Raw genomic sequence first — 24,265 nt, forward strand, 5'->3', positions numbered from 1 at the left:
GGAATAGACTATTTAACCTTCAAGCCTGATCCACTGTTCAGTAGGGTTATGGCTGATCTGGTATTCCTTACATCCTCTTTCCGCTTAACCCTTTATTCTCCTACTGATCGAGAATCTATCTATTTTACTTTTAAATATACACGAGAGCTGTACCCCTACAGCTCTCTGTGGCAGGAAGTTCCAAGTACTCACAACACTCTGAGAAAAGGAATTCCTCCTCATCTCAAAGTTAAAGTGGCTCCCCTTAAATCTCAAACCATGCCCTCGCCGACAATCAAACACAATTTTGATTCTGCTTTACTTTTATCCCAGGGTGACTCCGGAGGTCCATTAGCCTGTATGCAACCTGACGGCATTTGGCTTCTTGCTGGAATTGTGAGCTTTGGTTTTGAATGCGCCAGACCAAACTTCCCAGGAGTCTATGCTCGAGTAACAGCTCTGCGAGACTGGGTGCAGGAGCAGACTGGGGTGTAAAGAAATGGTCCAATTTGTACTGTTCCTGAAATAATGATCATTCTCCTCTCACAGATTATGACTTGACTCCTATTGACTATTTATTATAATGCAATGTAGCCCCACTGCCGTGTTTTCTGAAAACAATGTAAATTACTTTTTAAAACTGTGTTTCCAACTTTGGGTGGGGTTTTACCAGCCACGTGGAACGGACTGAGAGGAATAGGGGAGCAGGGAAAGTTCCGAGGATTTGTATCAGGAGGGCTTCCCAACATAATCCAAAATTCCCAGTGTCAGGACCACTGGATTGTGTTTGAATGGCCAATTTAAAAACGTACAGGAGTGATTAAGGCACATTCCAGGAAGTGCAACCTTCATGCACACAAAGGGTCACTGTAAAGGAGAAACTTGTGATCTTTATGAAGTCGTCTTCAATGCAACATCCCAGAGAATCATCAAAGCTGGAGGTTGGGTGTTTTGGTTACATACAGCGAATATGCCAGCCCAGTTCCAAATAACCATCCAGCAGAGCCTGCCTGTTAACCTCATCAGAATTTTAACTTAAACCTCTCCAAGGCCTCACAATCTCTTGCGATGCCTCAATGGTGCCCACTTTACCTAGTGAGCTCAGATTTAGCCAGAATCAACAAGAAGCTGCCCCGATGGATGACATGACTGGGGGAGTAAAAGAGGAGGACGCCCCCTCCCCACATCCCATTCCGACAGGAGATTTGGGGGTTTAGAGGTGAGATCCAAAAGCACATGGCAAAATCCTGCCTGTTACATTTGAGTTTAAAATCCTGGGCACTTTTTTTTGTGGACATTACTGAATTAGAGAATGAGGTCACTTTTAAAATGAGCTCTAAATCATTGAGTGATATTTGAGAGTAACAATTCTTAGCCCTTGAGATTAATTTGTGTTCATCTTGTGCACTCCTAAACTCCTTTGCCACACAGTTAGTGGCTGAGCCTTCAGCTGCCTGAGGGACCAACTATGGAACTCCCTCCCCGAAAGAAAGATGTTCAGAACATTTAAGTGCAATTAATCACCCTCAATCTTTGCACAAGATTATATTATCATTATGCTGTGGCATTTGTACTCCCACACCAGTGAAGTTGAGTACAGGAAGAGGGTAGGGGCATGTTAAATCCAGAGAGCGATCTCTCCCTGCCTACCCATCCACCATTTTTATCAGTGGCAGATTTGGTATTGGATTCCCCGCTGTCCAACAGTGGGTCACCTGAGGACTTTCACTGGGGAACCAATAACCACTCAATTGCTTCATCATGCCACCATTGGGCTGGATCCAGCAGCTTTTCCTGCATATGGTCTCATGGTGTGCATGAAAGAGGTCCCTCCTTAACTTGCACCTCAGGGCCCATCAAATGGAGTAAACATGCCACTCCCTCTGCCCACATCCCTTGGCTTTCCATCACTCCATGATGTCCTTCCAAATGCTGGCTGAGAAAGCTTAGATCCATTGCCCAGTAACAGCAGTGTCCACAATGGTTCTGCAAATTCATGAGATCTTCTGACTGACCAGCAGCTCACTGGTGTCAGGATGGGGGTTAAGGAAACAAGGTGGAAGTCTCACTTTCCAACCTTAACAGTCAATCAACTGCTAATTCACTGTGAGATGTCTGTGCTTCCCCAAGACCACATGCTCGTATAATTCTACATGCCACCGTCTAATCCAATTCATTCTGCTCCCAATGGCTTGTGGACTAACCTTCATTACTTCCTCCTGTTGCATTCCCTGTACTTTTAAATATAAAGCCAAAGTGAACAAAAACAGTAATTGCTGACAAAACACATCAGGTCTGGTAACACATGTAGGAAGCAAGCAGAGTTAGTGTTTCTTCTCAATGACTCTTCGTCAGAATTACTTTGAATCTCAGGGAAACATGCACACTATTCCTGTGTAGTTATTTTACCACTGATCTCAATCTTATGCAAAAATGCAAGAAAAATCGTACTAACTATTAATCAACAGATACAGTGCAAATAAGTATATCAATGATATGTTGTTGCTGCCATTCCTGATGGTGTTAATAAGTTGAATTAAGTTTGTTGTAAAGAAGGGATAAATTTTCAGGAATAAAGTGAATAAAGCATACATGTGCAACAACATCTGGTACGTGCCAAGTATTGTCAGTTGAATAATAATCACATGGTTATGGAGGATAATGAAGTACTGTGGCTATTCTATCCATTTTACACAGGGTAGAATATTTCCGCTCTCCCCCCGATATGGCAAGAGCAATGGTGAGAAATTTGAGAAAATTCTGAGAGAACAAAAATCAGGATCTGAATGTTGAGAAAAGGCTTCGCAACTAGCCACCAAACCCTAAGTGGTGACTTCAGAATCTCACAATTGAATGACGATTCGCTTATGTTCATACATTTTGTAGTGTCAAAAAGTAGAGAAACAGGCCCTTCAGCCTACCATATCTAGGCTGACCAACAAATACCAAACTACATTAATTCCATTTACTTGGTACTTGGTCCATAGTCTACCATGCCTTGGCATTTTAAGCACTCATCCAGATACTTCCTTGCATCTCATTAATACCCCGTCTAACCTGATTTATTCGTCACTTCCAACTCTCCTGTCTTTCCCTGGAGAACTAGATGGTGCCAATTCCCAACATGTCAGTCTGAGTGGGGGTACCTGTTGATAGGAGCTTGCAGCCATCAACCAAATGTTTCTTCACAACAATATCCCTGCGTGCTCCGTGGCCCCCATCCTCCTCTACCTCTTACCTACATTATTTAACATTGGCAAACCACCAGCCTCACCAGACCACCTGCTCATGGACCAACCCACACTCCATGTCAGCCCTTCAACACTTTGAATCTCAGGGGAACCTACAACTTGTATGCATGCACCTGAATATTTTGTGAGCAGGGACATATGTATCTGCACAGCTGCATCTTACAGCTCTGACCTTGTTTTCTTAGTGTTTTCTTGGAGACTGCCAAGCTCTGTCCACTTCACGTTGCTTTCTCAGCACACTCTCACTGACTTCAGCACTGCGTTACAGACTGCCAACCTCTGTATGGCCCCACTTTTTCATCACACAGGATCTTGAATGCTCAGTCACAGGCAGATAGCCTCTATTGCTTCGAATCATAGAGTCATACAGCACAGAATACCCATTGTTGCATTGTTTTTAGGGTACAGGGAAATGTGGGAGGCTTGTTATTGGTGAGGTGCACCGAAAAATGAAGGGGATAACATGTCGATGGTGTGTGGCACTCTGTTAAGTCAATGTCACACACAGAAAGTGTCAGCAGCTTATGTGACAAACTCATTGCTAGTGCTTCCAACAAATGGCTCACTGTGAAAGTCAAAGGGGAGAAACAGCACTTTAAAAAGGAGGAAGAGAAACAAAGGTAGTGACCACATGGGAAGTATATCAAATGGAGCAGTAAACTTGCATAGCTGTCTGATCCAGCAGTAACCTGCAGAGCTACCTGCCTGTGCTGTTTGATTTCAAATATCATTGAATATCAGAGTTCATCTAAGAAAAATAAACAAAACGCAAAATTAACAGCTAACCTTGGAGAAACCTGTATGGGGGTTCTCACAACAGGGGAGCAGCTAAGTGGCTAGATTTTAAGTGTATCCTTACTATTTTTTTTGTAAATCTACAATAGCGAGTGTAGTGGGCTCTTTTTTGACGATTATTTTTTATTAAGATCTGTCTCTTGATTAAATTTTAAAAATATAAAAACATAGGTGCTGAGTTCGCATGGAGTAATGTTTTTAGAGCAGTAAGCTTGTGCTATTTTGTGAGTCTGTAAATTGTTAAGGAGCATAGATGGCCTTTAGTAGAATAATGTGCTCTTTCTGTCGGATGTAGGAGATTTAGGAGAGTTTCCATGTTACTGTTGATTATTTCTGCAGAAAGTATGCTTTGTTGCAAATCCTATCAGATCTCATGGATCGGTTGGAGCAGCAGATAGACACAATGCAAAACTTACAGGAGCTAGGATGGCAGTTGCAGGGAGGGAGATGAACCAAATGATACAGCCAGGTAGATGGGTTACTTCCAGGAGAGGTCAGAGAGGGAGGCGGGTCATGTAGGACTCTCCTGTGGCTATCCCTATCTCAAATAAGTAAGTTGTTTTGGAAAATGTAGGGGGTGACGGACTCAAGGACTCACAAGGGGATGTAGCACTGACAGTCAGGTTCCTGGTACAGAGACTGGCTCTGACATAATGATGGCTCCATCAGGTTCCAAGCGATCAATTGCGGTAGGGGACTCTCTAGTCAGAGAGCCCACGCCCTGTTATCTCAGATTCTCCAGCATCTGCAGTTCCTACTACTCTAAAAGGCAGGGAAGTGACTGAAATTTCAGTGGGGGGAGCACTTTGGGGCCGGCGACCATAATTCTACTAGTTTTAAAATAGTGATGGAAAAGGAAAGGTGGGATCTCAATGTTGAAGTTTTAAATTGGAGGAAGGCCAATTTTAACGGTACTAGGCAAGAGTTTTCAAAAGTTGATTGGGGGTTGATGACATCCCCCAAAGTAGTAAGCAGTATTTTAAAACTAGTAGAATTATGGTCGCCGGCCCCAATGTACTGTACAGCTTGCTAATGGATCAACCATAATCGTACAATGGCACTTCAAAGTGGAATCTGAAGTTCTTACTTCTCTAACTTATTTGAAAGCTATGGAATGGGGGACAATGTTTCACAGCTGCCACGTTTTCACAGTGAACTGTAAGTATGCAGGATCTTAGCCTGTGCTGTAGAAGGATGCATTTTCTTTGGGCGGGAGGGGCAAGAGGCTATTAACATTGGCATACCAAGACAATTCAACTCCCATTGTAGCATTAAAACTATGATTATAGCAAAGTATAATTGGAAAATGTCACATACCTCAAAGACCCTAATGGAAGCGTGACATTGAGCACCTTGGGAAGACTCCATGCCACATTGTGCGAGGTCCTAACAAGAAACTTCTTTGTGACGAATGCAAAGGCTAAGGAGTTCCTTCAATAAACTGTTGTTATCTTTTTGACATTTCCTATCTGCCGTTCATGGATCTCACACAGAGATTACTATGGCTGTAGCCCTGAATGTCACACTTGAGTCAATTGACCAACAAGGTGTTAGATGCTGGTGAGAGATGAGCAATGATCAGCAATTACAACTTCTTTCATCCATGAGATATATTAACAGGCTGCTCATCACTCACTTGCATTGATTTTGGGGGTTTGTGACCACAGTTATCCAATCTATGTAATTGATGACTTGTAGCAATTTTCAGCTAATTCATTGAGTTTTTTAAGAAGCAACAGTTTAGATATGACATAGCAATGAATTAGGCAAATAAACTATAACGCCTTGACAATTGGGAATATTTCACTAATCCTGAATCTGTCCTCTAGAAAGGAACAGTAGGGGCAGTAGTTTTGAAGCGCTGCCTCCTTGTCTTTATTCTTCCAAGGTAAAGTAAGGTAAATCTTCGTCTTCTCCTAAGAAGATTTAGATTAGTTCCCTCAATCACCTCACTCATAACCATCTCTCCTTACCTATTTCGGTTGATATATTTTGAGTCTAGCCATTTGTGCTGTGTCAATTACCAGTCAAGATCCTCTCGTTCAACAACCATGATGCCAAGGTGACCTTTGAACCCTTCTCTGCCTTCATCTGAGGACCCAATTACCATTCTTTCTGAGAATAAATTGTTCTTATTTTCCCAAGCAGTACACTAATAATTGGGTGCATTTGGCACCAGGTAAGTTCTTGAGGCTAGCTCAATGGGGTATTGCGACATTAGAACGTCTTCCCTTTTGTTTTCACATGCTAGAAAATTAAAAAAGCTAATTACTGTTGTAATATGTGTTAAATGGAATCTCATGCTACATGTGTACAGGAAATTTTTAAGGGATCCCAATTTTTAATAATTCCCCTATTGTCAAGGAAATATTCTTCACAACTAATTCTTAGCTACCCTATCTATTCTGAAGTACCAGTTTGGTTCCCTAATTTCCTGGTTATATGTTGCAGTAACGTTGTAAATTTACTAGAATTGTTCACATCGAATTTTGAGGGGCTACTAAACATAAGTCCAACTTTGTATATCAAGGGGTCTGACAGACATTATAATTCAGATCATACTCAAAACATTCTCCTTTCTTCTGAAATTCTTTTTCTATTTCTTTGTTTGGTTGGACCAATTTAATCAGATGAGCTACTGGCCCTAACTAGGAGTAATCTGAGATTTAGAGACAAAGGAGGGGGTGTTTGAGTGGCCAAGCTGGGAGAGTGCATTTTGTTTAGCATGAAGCTATATGTTCTCAGCACTGTGATGTTATATATGAATTGAGGGACCAAGAAGTAACCTCCTATCAGTGTTTGTCACAGCTGTTGGAAGTAGAAGTTAAGATTCCAAATAGGGCAAATATCTTGGCCCTTGGTCTTTTGCTTTCTTTTTTCCTTACATCAAGTTGTTGGAAATTGGGATCCCTTAAAAACTGAAATAAAAACAATTGTAAAAATGTTTTCTTTAAAATAGTATCTGAAATAGTGTCTGAAATTATCAGATGTTTAAAAGCAACATATCTAAAAATATGACATGGCATCACCTTGTGTGTCTCCCCTTTCTCAGAACAGCAGAGAGTTGACTTACTCACACCTTCCATGTGGCTAAATGTGTGATTTTGGTCAGGACTACATTTGGTCTGGCCCACACTAGGAGAAACTACCGTTAAGAAAAATCCACAAGACGGGTACAAGTGAAATGAGAGTTGGAGAATATTTCATGTCCATGAATAATTTGTTCCTGTAATTAAATGTACTGTAATCAGCAAAGTCTTCAAAGGATGATAGTATAATTTCAAAGCAGAATGTGAGAGAAGCAATTGAGAAATCCAAAACACGGGTGCAACTTAATCAGGGCTAACAACAACTGCAGAAAACTTTTAAAGATTGCAATTAAAGATATATTTCCAAAGTGAGCATTATCTACAATTACATTTCACTTTTGCCACCTTTGTACCCTTTGGTAAGTGTTCTTTTTCCTTTCCTTCCCATTATGTCTGAGTACAATTCCTCAGCTGAGGTAGAACAAACCTGCTCTGTTGTTGGCCTGAAAATCTCAAGTGTTCATTCCTGAGCATATGGCCCTAGAGGGGCCAGACCGCCAGAGAATGCCCTGTCCAGACATAGGCTCGCCCTCATCGTTTGAATTTATAGCGACAAAGGAAACCCTATCATTCTGGGACAGTCGGAAAGGGGTGAGGACAGACTTGTGCGAAATCGATCAGACATAGCTGAGAGCCTTGTCAACTGTGGTATGGGGGAGTTCTCAAATAAGGAAAAGGAAAACATGTTAGTGGCACCCCTGTGGAAGGAGACATAACCAGAATAGAGGCAGTGAAACTGGGAGAATGAAATGAAGTACTGACAAGAAGCAGAAGATAAGGAAGTGTAGTTGGGTCACAGTGGGATTCAGTGCATATATAATAGATGTTGGTGGACAACTATTCCCAGAAATGAAAACCGTGAAGTAATGGAAGGGAAGAAAAAAGTCAAATATGAACTATCTATATTGGTTCATGTTTGAAAAAGGTAGCACCTCACAACTTTATACCTTTTTGTCATTTTGAAGAGTTGCATTTCTAACTGCACACAGGACTAGCAAACCAGTACTTTGAGCACAAGTCCCAGGCTTAAGTCCCAGCTACTCAATAGGTGTGGAATAATATCTCTGAACAGATTGATAAGAAAATACGATACTTCTAAGACTGTTCTGAGCAAACTTGACCTCACACAAAAGTTAATTAATATGTGGGATCAGTATCTAGACTGAAGAACTGCACCCAAAATCCTTGAAATCAAATGAGGGAATACGTCAATGGGGTGGATGTGTGTTATGATTGCTCAAGGTGAATTAACTAAAGGTGAGCCAGTATCGTAACTCAGATGTGATTATTTTGAGATCTTGTGTGTGGGTGAAGCATTCAGTTCTTTCCATTCAGTTGGTAATTCACATTAGTAGTTTCAGCCAGTTTTTCCTGTATTTTATGTCTTGCACTGAGATACAGGAATTCATATTTTGCTAATTTGTTCTTCCAAACCACTAACAACAAACAAAGATCTGTGCCAAGAACACTATAGCGTGTGGTGCCACTACTGTGTTGACAATGTGACACATTGGGTATGGTGTTTAACCATTGAATCTGAGAGCTGATGTAAATCAGTAGAAGTTGGAATTATGTTTCTTCTTCCTGTACTCCCATACAGGTCTGTAACCCAAACATTTCTGTTCCTTGTCTTAAAGAAAAACTTGCATTTATGTAACACCTTTGTACTTTTAGTTGCTCAAGGGCAGAGCAGAGTAAATCAACTCCGGTTCAATATAATCCAGTAGAAGTCAATGGAAACAAAGTCCAACACCTCGTTCACTCCACGTTCCTTTGCCAGGGATGGTGAACTGCATCTTTCGAAGATAGAAGTCAGTAAACCATGAAAGGGACACTCACCTGAAAATACTGACCCTGTATTCAGTGAGTGATTCGCACCACCACAAAAAATACCAACAGGACTTTGCCTTCCTACCACACTACACCAGCCCTCCACCAGTCCCTGCACTTTGACATAAATACAATCACTTCACCGCTCGTGATATTGTGGTGCTTCATGACACCATTGTACAAATGCACACGATGGATGCTGTTGAATACAGGTGTGGTCCAATCTCCTGATGTGATTTCCTCAGAGACTTGGGGAATGATGGTGATTCCTAGCCCCTCAACTACAGGTGCCAACCTGAGATGAGTTTTATTTTGTAGGGGGAGGGGGTGAATCTGTGGAAACTTATTTTTACTGATAACTGAAGATCTACAGTTTATATATATATATCAACTGCAACATTAGTAGAAATAAACGTGTCAGGAGAGAACCATTTTGGTCAGGGAATCATTTTCATGGGGCAGTAGCATCTGAAGATCTTCAGTTACCCATGAAAATGATTCCCTAACCAAAATGGGTCTCTCCTGATACATTCATTTTTATAAATGTTGAAGTACTATATAAATGCATGACTTATGATTGCTGTTATTATTAAAGGTAGCCATTGTGTGCAGGCTCATTTCACCAGTGGCATCTTCCACGTATTTGCTATGACCTTTGACATTCATCTTCTTTCTGTATTATTTGGATGAGAATAGCTGTTACATTTTCTGACACAAGGAAACCATTTCCCCTCTATCACCCCAATGTTCTCTGGACTTGCGACTCTGCAAACGTACAGCGTTTGTCAAGCTTTGGACCCACATGCTATTTTCTGCATATCCCCCCTACCCACCACCGCTTCCTCTCTCCCACAATGCTTCAGCTAGGTTTGTCCCATGCTCCAGAATTCCTTCCTTAAAATGATCCCCCCCACCCCACTTTCATAAGAACCGATTTAAAACCTATCATTTTGACCAAGCTTTCAGTCGCTTTTCCTAATACCCCCTTCCTTGGCTCAGTGCCAAATTCAGTCCGTTTACGTTCCTGTGAAACTGCTCAGGCTGCTTTCCTGAAGGTCATAATCATAGAGTCATACTCCTAGCACATTGTGTTCCCAGTCTAACCTAGTCCCAGCTGCCTGTGCTTTGTCCATATCACTCCAAACATTTCTTATGCAAGTACTAATAGGATGTCTTTTAAATGTTGGAACTGTACCCACATCCACCACTTCATCTAGAAGTTCATTCCACACACAACCCACTCTCAGTGTAAAAAAGTTGCCCATCATGTCTTTTCGAAATCTTTCTCCTTTCATCTTAAACATATGCCCTCTAGTCTTGAAATCCCCCATGCAAAGGAAAAGACAGCTTTAATCCTATCTCTACCCTTCATGATTTTGTGAACTTTTATATGCTCACTTCTCAACCTCCTATGCTCCAGTGAAAGAAGTCCCAGCCTATCCAGCCTCTCCGTTTATCTCAAACCCTCCATTCCTGACAACATGCTGGTAAATCTTTTCTGAACGCTCTCCAGCTTAATAGAACATGATGGCCAGAACAGAGCACAGTATTCCAGAAGAGGCCTCACCATTATCCTGTAGAGCCTCAAAATGACCTCCCAACTCCTATACTTAAAAGTCTGAGCAATGAAGACAAGTGTGCTAAATATCTTCATAACCAACTTACCTACATGTGATGCCCCCTTCAAAGAATCACATACCTGAGCCTCTGGGTGTCTCTGGTCTGCAACACTACCTGCTTTTAATTGTGTACATCCTGCCATTGTTGGTTTTACCAAAATGCAATACTGTATATTTATCCAAAATAAACTCCACTTACCATTTCTCAGCCCGTTGACCCAATTGATCAATATCTTCTTGTAATCATAGATAAAATTCTTCACTGTCCACTATACCATCAATTTTGGTGCTATCCACAAATTTACTACCATGCCTCCAACATTCTCATCTAAATCATTTATATAAATGACTATCAAAAGTGGACCCAGTTCAAATCCCTATGGAATACTAACAGTCTCAGTCCTCCAATCCAAAAAACAACCCTCCACCACCATTCCCTGTTCCCTGCTGTTAAGCAAATTTTGTCTTCATTTTGCAAGCTCACCACAATCCCATGTGATCTAATTTTACTAAATAGTTTACCATGTAGAACCTTGTCAAAGGTTTTACTAACCTCCCAGTAAACAACATCTACTGCTCTGTCGTCGCTTGGTTATTTCTTCAAAATACCCAACCTAAGTTTGTGAGACACAATTTTCTTTTCACAAAACCATTCTGACTACACCTAATCAATTCTTGCCTCACCAAATGCACATAAATCCCAACTTTCAGAATCACCTCCAATAGCTCACTAACCACTGAAGTCAGATTTGGAGGTCTGTAGTTCCCAGGCTTCTCCTTACATCCCTGTTTAAACAAAGGCACAACACTAGCCACTCTCCAGTCATCCAGTGTCTCACCATTGTCACTCACTGAATATTGAATTGATTTTTCCAGCTCACTGCCCCTTTCCCAGGTCAGTGGCTGCTATCTTGGAAAGGTTTATCTGACTGCCATTAGCAAAGGGCCACGGGGTGAGCAAGGCATTGGACTTCATTTCCACCAACCTGTCCTAGATTATATCCAACCCGAGTTTCGTTTACCCTGCACCACCCTTTATCAACTAATATTACATACTTACATTTATCTAACATCTCTCTCATTCTCAGGACATTCAAGCAAAAGACTGCTGTGCTACCGGCAAGTGCCACTGCCAATTTAAAGATCTTTGTTAAAGAATACATTTTAGTCAAGTTTCCAGAGGTACACCCCTACTCTGAGCCAGTCAGGTGCTTTCCAAAAGTAAATACTGGCTGTGGCTTGTGGGGGTCAGTGACTCACTGTTCTCTGTACACCGACAGCATTCCTGTTGCATTGCCTGATCAAGCTTTTCATCATAGTTGACATTTGCACGAAAGGTGATATGACAGGAATGCTGTCTGCATACAGAGAACATCGAGTTACTGTCCTTGTAGGTCTGAAGAGAAAATTTCAAACAACATTCACAAGCAACATTTGAATAGTTGACGACATCACACCACATAAGCATCGATGAGAATGTGCCAACTGTTACCGCCCAGGTACAAAGATTGAACATACTTAATAGAACATAGAACATAGAACAGTACAGCACAGAACAGGCCCTTCAGCCCACAATGTTGTGCCGACCATTGATCCTCATGGATGCACCCTCAAATTTCTGTGACCATATGCATGTCCAGCAGTCTCTTAAATGACCCCAATGACCTTGCTTCCACAACTGCTGCTGGCAACGCATTCCATGCTCTCACAACTCTCTGCGTAAAGAACCTGCCTCTGACATCCCCTCTATACTTTCCACCAACCAGCTTAAAACTATGACCCCTCGTGCTAGCCATTTCTGCCCTGGGAAATAGTCTCTGGCTATCGACTCTATCTATGCCTCTCATTATCTTGTATACCTCAATTAGGTCCCCTCTCCTCCTCCTTTTCTCCAATGAAAAGAGACCGAGCTCAGTCAACCTCTCTTCATAAGATAAGCCCTCCAGTCCAGGCAGCATCCTGGTAAACCTCCTCTGAACCCTCTCCAAAGCATCCACATCTTTCCTATAATAGGGCGCCCAGAACTGGACGCAGTATTCCAAGTGCGGTCTAACCAAAGTTTTATAGAGCTGCAACAAGATCTCACGACTCTTAAACTCAATCCCCCTGTTAATGAAAGCCAAAACACCATATGCTTTCTTAACAACCCTGTCCACTTGGGTGGCCATTTTAAGGGATCTATGTATCTGCACACCAAGATCCCTCTGTTCCTCCACGCTGCCAAGAATCCTATCCTTAATCCTGTACTCAGCTTTCAAATTCGACCTTCCAAAATGCATCACCTCGCATTTATCCAGGTTGAACTCCAACTGCCACCTCTCAGCCCATCTCTGCATCCTGTCAATGTCCCGCTGCAGCCTACAACAGCCCTCTACACTGTCAACGACACCTCCGACCTTTGTGTCGTCTGCAAACTTGCTGACCCATCCTTCACTTCCCTCGTCCAAGTCATTAATAAAAATTACAAACAGTAGAGGCCCAAGGACAGAGCCCTGTGGAACCCCACTCACCACTGACTTCCAGGCAGAATATTTTCCTTCTACTACCACTCGCTGTCTTCTGTTGGCCAGCCAATTCTGTATCCAAGCAGCTAAGTTCCCCTGTATCCCATTCCTCCTGACCTTCTGAATGAGCCTTCCATGGGGAACCTTATCAATGTAACTATTATCACCATTATAGTTCTAAATACCAGATTAGGATGCAAATTTGTTGCACAATTTCCTTGTTCTTTCTTGGTTTTATTGTTTAGATTTTCGATTTTAATTTTGGATTTAATTATCATGCGTACTCAAGTATAGGAGTACATTGAAATGTGTACAATGTCACCACATGTTGCCATCTTAGGTACCGAGGTACCCAGGCACAAAAAAAACTTAGGTACAAAGTAGTAAGAGAAACTAGAGTAAAAGTGCGAAGCATTACATCATGGAATAGTAGAAAAATAAAGAACTTGGCAATAGTTTATTTAAAGTTTTCATTGTTTAAACAAGGAATATGAAGGAATAAGTTAAAAGTGCAACAGTCTTTGATGAGTACTCTGATTATCTCACTCCCTGGGGAGACCTCAGCTGTCCGTTCTCAATGCTGCAGATACCGTCACTGCTGCTGGGACTGCTATCTCCCTGATCTCCCCGGTGCCTCGCGAACATGCCTGGACAGGACCCACTCGCACACTGAGGCGAGACTTCGCCATGAGCAGCCGAGAGACCGGCTGACATGCCAGCACAGGACCAGGCTGACAGCTGCCTCGAGCCACTGAGAGACAAGGTCGGGACACATTACAAGCCACAGAGAGACCAGGCTGAGGGCTGCCATGAGCTGCCAAGAGACAAGGTCTGGGCCTGTCATGAGACACCAAGGCCAGGCTGAGAGCCGCCATGGGAAGGTGAACATCAAGAGGGGTAAAACACCAAAAAGGGGGAGAGAAAGATTCAAAAAGGGGAAAAAAGGAGAAGGAAATGAGAAATAACAGAAGGAGCAAGGACCTGTGGTTGGAGTGTCCTACTCTGTCGCCATCTTGACTGGAAATATATCATCTTATACATCATTGCCCAGATACAGATGAGAACTTGCCTAAAATGGCAAGAAAGGCATTCCAAGGATTTACGGACCAAAGTGAGCTTGTGGCCCAGTTACTCTCACGCTTCTCTCTGAGTAAAACTACAGTAGGTTCAAGTCCTCCTCCAGCTTTAGATCACAACAATCCATAGTTAGTACTCCAGATTGAGGGAGTACAGTGCTGCTGGCGCCTGTCTTTTGGATGAGATGTTGAATCAAGGTCGCATTTGTACAATAGTAATGACGTCACCCAGGTGGACCTCATAGAATATGAGTTCCCTGATTGGGGCTATTAACCCAGTCCAATCAGGGAAGCCCTGGTTGGCAGATATAAGCAGGAGTGTCAGAGGTTCTGTTTGCTCTGAGGAAGTTGGTGTCAAGTACTATGCATGTGTAAATAAAATTTGACTTGGTGATGGGATGTTGGCCTCTGTGGGGTTATTTCAGAGGCAACCAAAGAAAAAAATGTACATTCCTGAAGAAATTTGCTCGCAACCATCGTCTTTGAGTTGAGGTAAGCATTTCTAGCATCATTCCATTATTTGGTAACCTTGACTTGTTCAATCCTGCCATCGAAGACTGGGCCCATCATGTGGAAAGAATGTGCTATTTTTTTCCAGACAGATTGGGGTGATGAAAAGCAATGAGTAATTTTCTTGACATCTTGTAAACTCTCAGGTTTTATTTTGGTTATTTGGAGCCTTACATATCCTGAGGCAACAGATACTAAAAGCTTTCAAGAGTTGATGGATTTAGTTAAGGAATATTAAGAACCCCAAGCTTCCTCTAATTCTGAGACACTGTCAGTTTTACTCAACTATTTGAGAACCAGAAGAATCCATGTCAGGACTTTTGATGAGGTTCTGACAACTGGCAGTGGGACATGACTTTGGGTTAACCCTGAATGCGGGAGGTGATGGCCTAGTGGTATTATTGCTGGACTCTTAATCCAGGGACCCAGCTAATGATACGGTGACCTGGGTTTGAATCCCGAAACAGTAGATGGTGGAATTTGAATTTAATAAATGTGTGGAATTAAGGGTCTAATGATGATCATGAATCAATTGTTGATTGTTGGAAAAAAACCATCTGGTTCACTAATGCCCTTTAGGGAAGGAAACTTCTCTGATGAAGGGTCTAGGCCCGAAGCGTCAGCTTTTGTGCTCCTGAGATGCTGCTTGGCCTGCTGTGTTCATCCAGCCCCACACTTTGTTATCTGCCATCCTTACTTGGTCTGGCCTACATGTGACTCCAGACCCACAGCAATGTGGTTGACTCTAACTGCTCTCTAGGTAATTAGGCATGGGCAATAAATGCTGCCTAAAAGTAATACCCTCATCACGTGAATGAATAAAGAAAAAAAAATGCCAAGAGACCATTTGGTATGTGGAATTAATGATGTAACCGTGCAGAAGCCAACTGGCTTCAAACAAGCAGTGCTATTGGCTTTGTCATTTGAAAATGTGGCAAATAGAGCTTATGAGTTACAAGATAATAAAATGTGAGGCTGGATGAACACAGCAGGCCAAGCAGCATCCCAGGAGCACAAAAGCTGACGTTTCGGGCCTAGACCCTTCATCAGAGAGGGGGATGGGGGGAGGGAACTGGAATAAATAGGGAGAGAGGGGGAGGCGGACCGAAGATGGAGAGTAAAGAAGATAGGTGGAGAGAGTGTAGGTGGGGAGGTAAGGAGGGGATAGGTCAGTCCAGGGAAGACGGTGCAATGGGAGAGAGATTCTCTCCACCTATCTTCTTTACTCTCCATCTTCGGTCCGCCTCCCCCTCTCTCCCTATTTATTCCAGTTCCCTCCCCCCATCCCCCTCTCTGATGAAGGGTCTAGGCCCAAAACGTCAGCTTTTGTGCTCCTGGGATGCTGCTTGGCCTGCTGTGTTCATCCAGCCTCACATTTTATTATCTTGGAATCTCCAGCATCTGCAGTTCCCATTATCTCTGATACTATTTTAACCTCACTGCGAAGCCTCTTCCAGGGATGCCTAACCTGAAGAAGTTACCCTCCTCCCTCCGGACCAACCTCAGGGAATCTCTCTCCCATTGCACCGTCTTCCCTGGACTGACCTATCCCCTCCCTACCTCCCCACCTACACTCTCTCCACCTATCTTCTTTACTCTCCATCTTCGGTCCGCCTCCCCCTCTCTCCCTATTTATTCCAGTTCCCTCCCCCCATCCCCCTCTCTGATGAAGGGTCTAGGCCCGAAACGTCAGCTTTTGTGCTCCTGGGATGCTGCTTGGCCTGCTGTGTTCATCCAGCCTCACATTTTATTATCTTGGAATCACCAGCATCTGCAGTTCCCATTATCTCTGATACTATTTTAACCTCACTGCGAAGCCTCTTCCAGGGATGCCTAACCTGAAGAAGTTACCCTCCGGACCAAACTCAGGGGATCTCTCTCCCATTGCACCGTCTTCCCTGGACTGACCTTTCCCCTCCCTACCTCCCCACCTACACTCTCTCCACCTATCTTCTTTACTCTCCATCTTCGGTCCGCCTCCCCCTCTCTCCCTATTTATTCCAGTTCCCTCCCCCCATCCCCCTCTCTGATGAAGGGTCTAGGCCCGAAACGTCAGCTTTTGTGCTCCTGGGATGCTGCTTGGCCTGCTGTGTTCATCCAGCCTCACATTTTATTATCTTGGAATCTCCAGCATCTGCAGTTCCCATTATCTCTTATGAGTTACAAACTGTTTCAATGGAATTGAACATTCTTGCTTGGCTGACTGAGCATGGGGAACACCACTTTAGTACAGGCATTCACACAGCCTCAATCAGGACATTTCCAGAACACAGGGACTCTAGGTCAGCTCACCACAAAACAAAACCTGCCCTCTGCCAAATGGTTAACATTTTCTTCAGGATCTGAGCCAGCAAGCCATTGCAGTTGTTGCCAGTATGCAGACCCAACACAGCAAAAGAGTCCCACTAGACCTTATAGTAAGAGAACTCCTAGGCGGTATCGAGGAGAGTGCGTGCACTGGAAAGCCCACCTACATTTGGCTTGGAATGTTTAAATTGCTCGGCAACACCCAAATCAGAACTAATCAAAATTAAACATCTGGTTAAATTATTGCCCAGTTCCTAAGAGAGGTTGATACTGTTGCTGCTGTATCAGTGGTTACGCAACCAGTCTTTTTAACCAATTTCACTCTGGGCTCCAACCCTTACGTTTGCACAAGACCTCAGCTAGAATGAGAACCTATACCAGGGAACCTTTCCAGATTAAGGGTACAACTTACAGCTTCATATGAAAAACAGCTGGTTCAGTTACCACTAACTGTAGGAAAAAGTTCAGGCCCAAGCTTGATGGGGTGAAATTGTTTGAGAAAAATTCACCTTGACTGGCTCAATATTATTCGATTGGGAAATGGCTGCCTGAGCAAAGTCCTAATTAAATATCCAGAACTCTTTCCAAGAAGGTCTAGGGACTTTCAAAGGGCCCAAGGCCACCCTCCATGTTAACCAGGAATTCCACGATTCTGCAAGGCCTGCCCAGTGCCATTTGCCTTACGGGCAAAAGTGGAAGCTGGAAAGTAAAGGAATCATCAAACTAGTCCGGATGGTGAAATGGGAAGCTTTAGGCATGTAGACTGCGAAGCCTGACAGAACGGTTCACCATTGCAGGATTTTAAACAAATGGCAATCCGCTTCTTGTAGCTGGATAAATACCCAATCCCTCGCACAGAGGACGTGAATGCAAAACTGGTAGAAAGCTGACTTTCACAAAGCTGAACATGAGTCATGCGTACATGCAGTTGTGATTAGATGAGGATTCCCAGAAGTTTGCTACAATTAATTATCATACGGCTTTGTACCAATGTATGAGAAATAATGGGAACTGCAGATGCTAGAGAATCCAATATAACAAAGTGAGGAGCTGGATAAACACAGCAGACCAAGCAGCATCTTAGAAGCACAAAAGCTGACGTTTCGGGCCTTTTCTGATGAAGGGTCTAGACCAGAAACGTCAGCTTTTGTGCTCCTAAGATCCTTGGCCTGCTGTGTTCATCCAGCTCCACACTTTGTTATCTTGTACCAATGTATGAGATTGTCATTTGGGGTAACATCAGCCTGTGCCATTTTTCAGTGGACAACGGAGAACATTTTACAAGGGCAACTCAGGTTTCTAATTATCAGGATGATGGGCTCATATCAAGGAAGACTAATAAACAGCACTTCAGAGAACTTGGAATAACACATCTAAGGATGATTTCCAAAGCACACATAAGCTTTAGAGGGGAAAAATGTGTGTTCCAGGCAGCCCAAGTGACCTATTTATGCTACAGTCGACAAGACCACGTTACACCCTTTGGAAAATAAAGTGCGACAAACAAAGGTGCGCTGGCTCCCACACCTGTGCCAAAGCTTAGGCCTTGGATTGGTAAATTATTTCAGAAAATTAAAACATTATCTGGCCTCCATCCTATCTGCCTTGCGTCTGCTGTTGAAAAAGTGTCAGCCATGGAAACGGTCTCTCAGCCAAGATGTAGCCTTTAGGGAAGTGAAGAAGCAGCTATCAACTAAGGTATTGGCACACTATGATCCCAAGTGAGATCTGGTGCTGACATGCCATGTGTCCCCATATTGTATCGGGGGATGTTGGCCCATAGATGGCGCAATGGAGAAGAATACCCAATAGATCTCTCCAACAGCATCATAACACACCGGCTCAGGGTTGCACCACTCTGGAGTTCCTCTTCATCCTCAGGCTCATTCGTCATGCTAACAAGAAACTTTTCTGTTCAGACAAGGCCCACAAGATGCAACAACTCAAAGATACCCATGGCCCTCTGAAAACTTCCTCTCCTCCCCTTTCCTCTGACTCCATCCTCTCTCCCACACCCACCTCCTGTAGGATATTCACCATCCCTCCTACCCTTCTGCTCTGATGCTGAACACTCCGCACTCAGCAAGGGCCTCAGCTTTATTCCTCTGCGTCCCGACATGATGCTGAACTCTTCATCCACCATCTTCACCTCCGTGCTCATTTATATGGACAAGAGACCTCTTCCCATCCCACCCCACAGACCCCTTCACCCAACTCCAAAATTCTACCTCCACCAGGACCCCTCCATCTGGCTTTTACCTGCATTCAACCTGTGAGAACTGTTAATGTGGTATTAGTCACCACAATTTCTCTGTCCCCTCACCAATTCCAACCTATCGCCATCCAAACTATGCTCTGTGAACCTAGATCCAACCCTGACTTTGTTATTAAGCCTGCCGATAAAGGTGGTGCTGTTGTAGTCTGGCGTACTGACCTCTACATTGCAGATTACACCTCACCTGCACTTCCCAAAGTCTAATCTACTGCATTCACTGCTCACAATATGTTTCCCATAGTGTCGAGGAGACCAAAGTGTAGACAGGATAACTGCTTCACAGAACGTCTACATTCTGCTCGCAAAAAAAGACCGAGCTTCCAGTTGCCTGCCACTTTAACACAGCACCCTGTTCCCTGGCCAACATCTGTCTTTGATAAAACAAAGTGTAGAGCTGGATGAACACAGCAGGCCAAGCAACATCAGAGGAGCAGGAAGGGTGACGTTTCAGGCCTCGGCCCTTCTTCAGAAAATGAAGGAGGGTCTAGGCCCGAAACGTCAGCCTTCCTGCTCCTCTGATGCTGCTTGGCCTGCTGTGTTCATCCAGCTCTACACTTTGTTGTCTGATTGTAGAGCATCTGCAGTTCCTACTATCTGTCTTTGGCTTGTTGCAGTGTTTCAGCAAAGTTCAACACAAGCTGGAGGAACAACACCTTATTTTCCTCTTAGGGACCCTGTAGCCCTCCGGACTCAACATTAAGTTCAATAATTTTAGGGCCTAAACTCTCCCATGCCCTAGCCCCCTACCTCTTTGTGCACTTCCTACATTAACAGCTACAGATACTTGACCAAAATAATTTCCACTATCTAGCATCCTAAACTACTAAACGTTGATGTAGCATGACTATTTTCATGACCATTCAACTCCTCTATGCTTGCCTCTCAATTATTTTGCATCTCCTCAGATCAGGCCCATGCCAAACAATTACAAAGTACACTGTAAATATCCCAACATAACGGTGGTGATGTTTCATCCATTACCGATCACCTTCGATCTCTGGAAACTGATTCATTGAGTTCATTTGCATTCTAATTAGCTCATTAAATCAGAAACATGAACGTAATTTCTTCAATTCTTTTAAATACGACCATTGCAAATCTTTGTTCAAGAGCGAAATAAATTAAAATATTGACTCAGGACACAGGAATTTGATTTCACCCAGTGCACCTTTTATACAGCGTCATTGTTAGTTCCCAGAACTTACAAGTTTCATATGGATTATATATAGTATGGTATGTAGAAGAATTTAAACCAAAGCCACTTTCATGTCTTAAGTTGATATTCTGCACTTGTTTAGTTTTGGAACAATAACTAGAAGACAATTATAAGAAGTGATGCGATAATGGAACCTCACTATAACAAGATAAATATTCTATTTCCATATTCCCCCCCACCGGCAGCAAATCCTTCAACTGTAACATTACATCACTATTCACGAGATCTTTCCACTGCAGGAGAATTCACATTCATAGAACGTGAGACAAATGTCAAAAGGGAACAGTCCAGAGCCTGTAAATTTATTAAATTTGAAGCAAGAGAAGTCTTATTACAATCATAAGCATAAAGAACAAAATCTTAAGGTTAACAATTTATCTATCTTCATGTGCGGATGTTTTAGGAAATGAAAATCATCCAAACTTGTTTGACATGCAAGTAAGATTAGCGCAGTTAACAATTTATTAATTCAGAAATTTTGGTCCAGACTATCTACATGAAACATTGTCATACCAAAAGACATTATCTGATTATCTACTTTACATCAGAAAGTACAAAGGAAGTAATAATCACTTTCTTCAACACCACTTCTTTATGTAATAAAGCAAAACACTGTGAAAGTGATCAGTTTTCTCATTTATTTTGTACAAAAGTTTAGCAGTTAAAGGTAATGTAACAATTTTCTACCATAAACTTACAGTAAATCTATCAGGCCACTGCGTGCTTTTTTAATTTTGGGAGAAAAATAATGAACTTTAGCATTGATTAAATGCTATTAAGCAAGGGGTTTCTTCTGTTAAAAAAGTTAAAACTGGATTGAAATTGTGTCTGAATATTGCTTTCATCATTAACAATGAAAAACGTTGAAATCTAAATGGAGTTTTTTAAAAAAAGTTACTTGCTACAATATAACAAGGTCACACAATCAGCCCATTATACTTAACTTGCATACTTATTAGCAGCAATATTTTTCTCATTAATCCATGTGCAACTACATACAACAAAGTCTACGCCAAGTGCAGATTTGTTCCTCACAGCTTTCAACTGAACAGAGGGAAAATATTTTTGATTAAACATTAACATTCACAGATGACAGTAAGTCATCAGAAGCCACACCCCTCCCCCGAAACATCCCTCTACAAAAATCTGTGCTTCTGGGTTCAAAATTCAGTTGATATAGTCTCACATGCATGAAAGTAATAGATGTACAAGGGTCATAATAAGTTCCAATATGTAATTTAACTTAAAAAAATAAAAATAAAAAAGGAACAGTTCTAAACACCTTTCTGCTACTGTAAACACAATAAAATGGGCAGTGCTTCTTCAGCCAATGAGTTATCTCCTGTATCTTCCTCGTTCTTTGTCTCTTTCTCTCTCTCTCATCCTTTCCCTTTCTCGTTCACGTTCCCTGCCTCGATCACGCTCCCTGTCACGACGGCTATCTCGAGGTCTTTCTCGTTCTCTCTCTCTTTCCCGTGGTCTACTTCGACGATTGGTAACTACTGCTTGAGTGCGGCGAAGGAAGTCATCCACTCTCATGTCATAATCATGCTAGTAGAATGAATGAAAATGGTAAATATTTCCAATGCGTAAGGTTATTACAGCTAGAACACTTCTGATTAAAAGTACTTAGTCAAAACACTCTTTGTATTAAAAACACGCTGCAATGACGTTTGCATTCATACTGCAGTAAATATTTACATAGTAAAGGTGGCAATAACTTGAGTTACAACCCCAAACACACTAGTTAGGTCCATTATAAATCCACAAGTATGTGACATAGTTTACAGAAAGCTAAATAGTATCACTACGATAAATCTCCTTAGTTTTTAAAAGCCAATTTTAGTGGTGGATAAGCAACTGGAGTCAACACCAATGGATTTCTTGAGTGACTAAAACTAATTTGTGAAAAGAATGTACTTGCTTCAAGTAGTAATATTTAAACTTAACAGCAATGTTTCTTCAAATTTCTCCCCAATCTTACGGATTTTTAAAAACAAAGCAAGAGCCTAAATTTCCAAATTGACAACTGAATTCAACGTCCCTAAATCCACTCTGGTTTCTCCTCCACTCATGTTTATTCAGTGTTTATCTGAATTGCATGTGGTTCTTTCAGCTAATGATGATAGAATTAAGAACTCTACGTCTAACTGGAGAGCATGAATCATAGTAATTAGAGCCATAAACATAACTTCTTTATAGGTGGTTTTAGAAAGGTGAGAGTCTGGTATTGAAATATCACTGAGTTAATGTGAAACCAAGGGAGTCCTTTGTGTGGTTTCAGTCCTTGCTAGAGAACTATGCTCTCTGTTTAGGTCTTCAGGAAATGTTGACAGAATCCAGATGGAAATGGGCAACTGGAAAGCAGGGAGATTGGCTAGTTCTATTAAGTGTCACTGTGAACAATTACAGAGTGGGCTAAGTAGTGATATTAATATAAAAATTATGAGGAAGATTCTGAATCTGAAAAAACAGACATTAGCTAGTCATAGAAAGCAGTTAACAGTGAAGTATTAAGCTGTGTTTACTTTAGGGGTCTCACAGTAAGACTGATGAACTCAAGGCATAGAACATAGAACAATAAAGCGCAGAACAGGCCCTTCGGCCCTCGATGTTGCGCCGACCTGTGAACTAATCTAAACCCATCCCTCTACACTATCCCATCATCATCCGTATGCTTATCCAAGGACTGTTTAAATGCCCCTAATGTGGCTGAGTTAACTACATTGGCAGGCAGGGCATTCCACTCCCTTACCACTCTGAGTAAAGAACCTGCCTCTGACCTCTGTCTTAAATCTATCACCCCTCAATTTGTAGCTATGCCCCCCTGTATAACCTGACACCATCCTCGAAAAAAGACTCTCACTGTCCACCCTATCTAACCCTCTGATCATCTTGTATGTCTCTATTAAATCTCCTATTAGCCTCCTTCTCTCCAATGAGAACAGACCCAAGTCCCTCAGCCTTTCTTCTTTAGGGGCTTCGCTCCAGACTAGGCAGCATCCTGGTAAATCTCCTCTGCACCTTTTCCAATGTTTCCACATCCTTCCTGTATTGGGGCGACCAAAACTGCAGGCAATATTCGAAGTGAGGCAGCTCGAGCGTTTTGTACAGTTGCAGCATGACATCACGGCTCTGGAATTCAATCCCTCTGCCAATAAAACCTAACATATCGTGAGCCTTCTTATCAGCACTATCAACCTGGGTGGCAACTTTAAGGGATCTTATGTACATGGACACCAAGATCCCTCTGCACATCCACACTACCCAGAATCTTGCCATTGACCCAGTATCCTACCTTCCTATTATTCTTCCCGAAGTGAATCACCTCACATTTATCCGCATTGAACTCCATTTGCCACCTTTCAGCCCAATTCTGCAGTTTATCCAAGTCTCCCTGCAACCTTATTCCACACTGTCCACCACTCCATCGACTTTAGAGTCATCTGCAAACTTACTAACCCATCCACCTATGCCTGCGTCCCAGCCATTTATAAAAATGACAAACTGCAGTGGTCCCAAAACAGATCCGTGAGGCACACCACTAGTAACCGACTCCAGGCTGAATATTTTCCATCAACCACCACTCATTGCCTTCTTACAGAAAGCCAGTTTCTAATCCAAACTGCTAAATCTCCCTCAATCCCATGTCTCAGAACATTGGATTAGGACGTCATAGCTATTACAGACACTTAACTGAGGGATGGACAGGACTGGCAGCTCAAAGTTCAGGGTTTTAGACATTATAAGAAGGATAGAATGGGAGGCAAGATGGTGGGGTGGGGTAGGGGTGGTATTTTTGACTAAGGAAAAC

At 42.5% G+C, this 24,265-nt stretch overlaps 2 protein-coding genes across 10 annotated transcripts in view; one reads left to right on the forward strand and one right to left on the reverse strand.

The window, feature by feature from the left end:
* The window catches only part of LOC125450688 (transmembrane protease serine 9-like), a 43,838-nt gene extending 41,264 nt beyond the window's left edge, over positions 1-2,574 (forward strand). For all 3 annotated transcript variants that reach the window (XM_059643548.1, XM_059643549.1, XM_059643551.1), the window contains one exon: positions 313-2,574. In XM_059643548.1, the coding sequence (XP_059499531.1) occupies positions 313-474 (162 nt within the window). In that variant the 3' untranslated portion in view covers positions 475-2,574. The remainder of the gene's footprint in view (positions 1-312) is intronic.
* An 18,149-nt stretch (positions 2,575-20,723) lies between these two features.
* The window catches only part of ythdc1 (YTH N6-methyladenosine RNA binding protein C1), a 47,313-nt gene continuing 43,771 nt past the window's right edge, over positions 20,724-24,265 (reverse strand). For all 7 annotated transcript variants that reach the window (XM_048526860.2, XM_048526861.2, XM_048526859.2 and 4 more), the window contains one exon: positions 20,724-22,002. In XM_048526860.2, the coding sequence (XP_048382817.1) occupies positions 21,787-22,002 (216 nt within the window). In that variant the 3' untranslated portion in view covers positions 20,724-21,786. The remainder of the gene's footprint in view (positions 22,003-24,265) is intronic.

This window comes from Stegostoma tigrinum, chromosome 3, assembly GCF_030684315.1.
Source record: "Stegostoma tigrinum isolate sSteTig4 chromosome 3, sSteTig4.hap1, whole genome shotgun sequence".
Taxonomy (NCBI): Eukaryota; Metazoa; Chordata; class Chondrichthyes; order Orectolobiformes; family Stegostomatidae; genus Stegostoma; species Stegostoma tigrinum.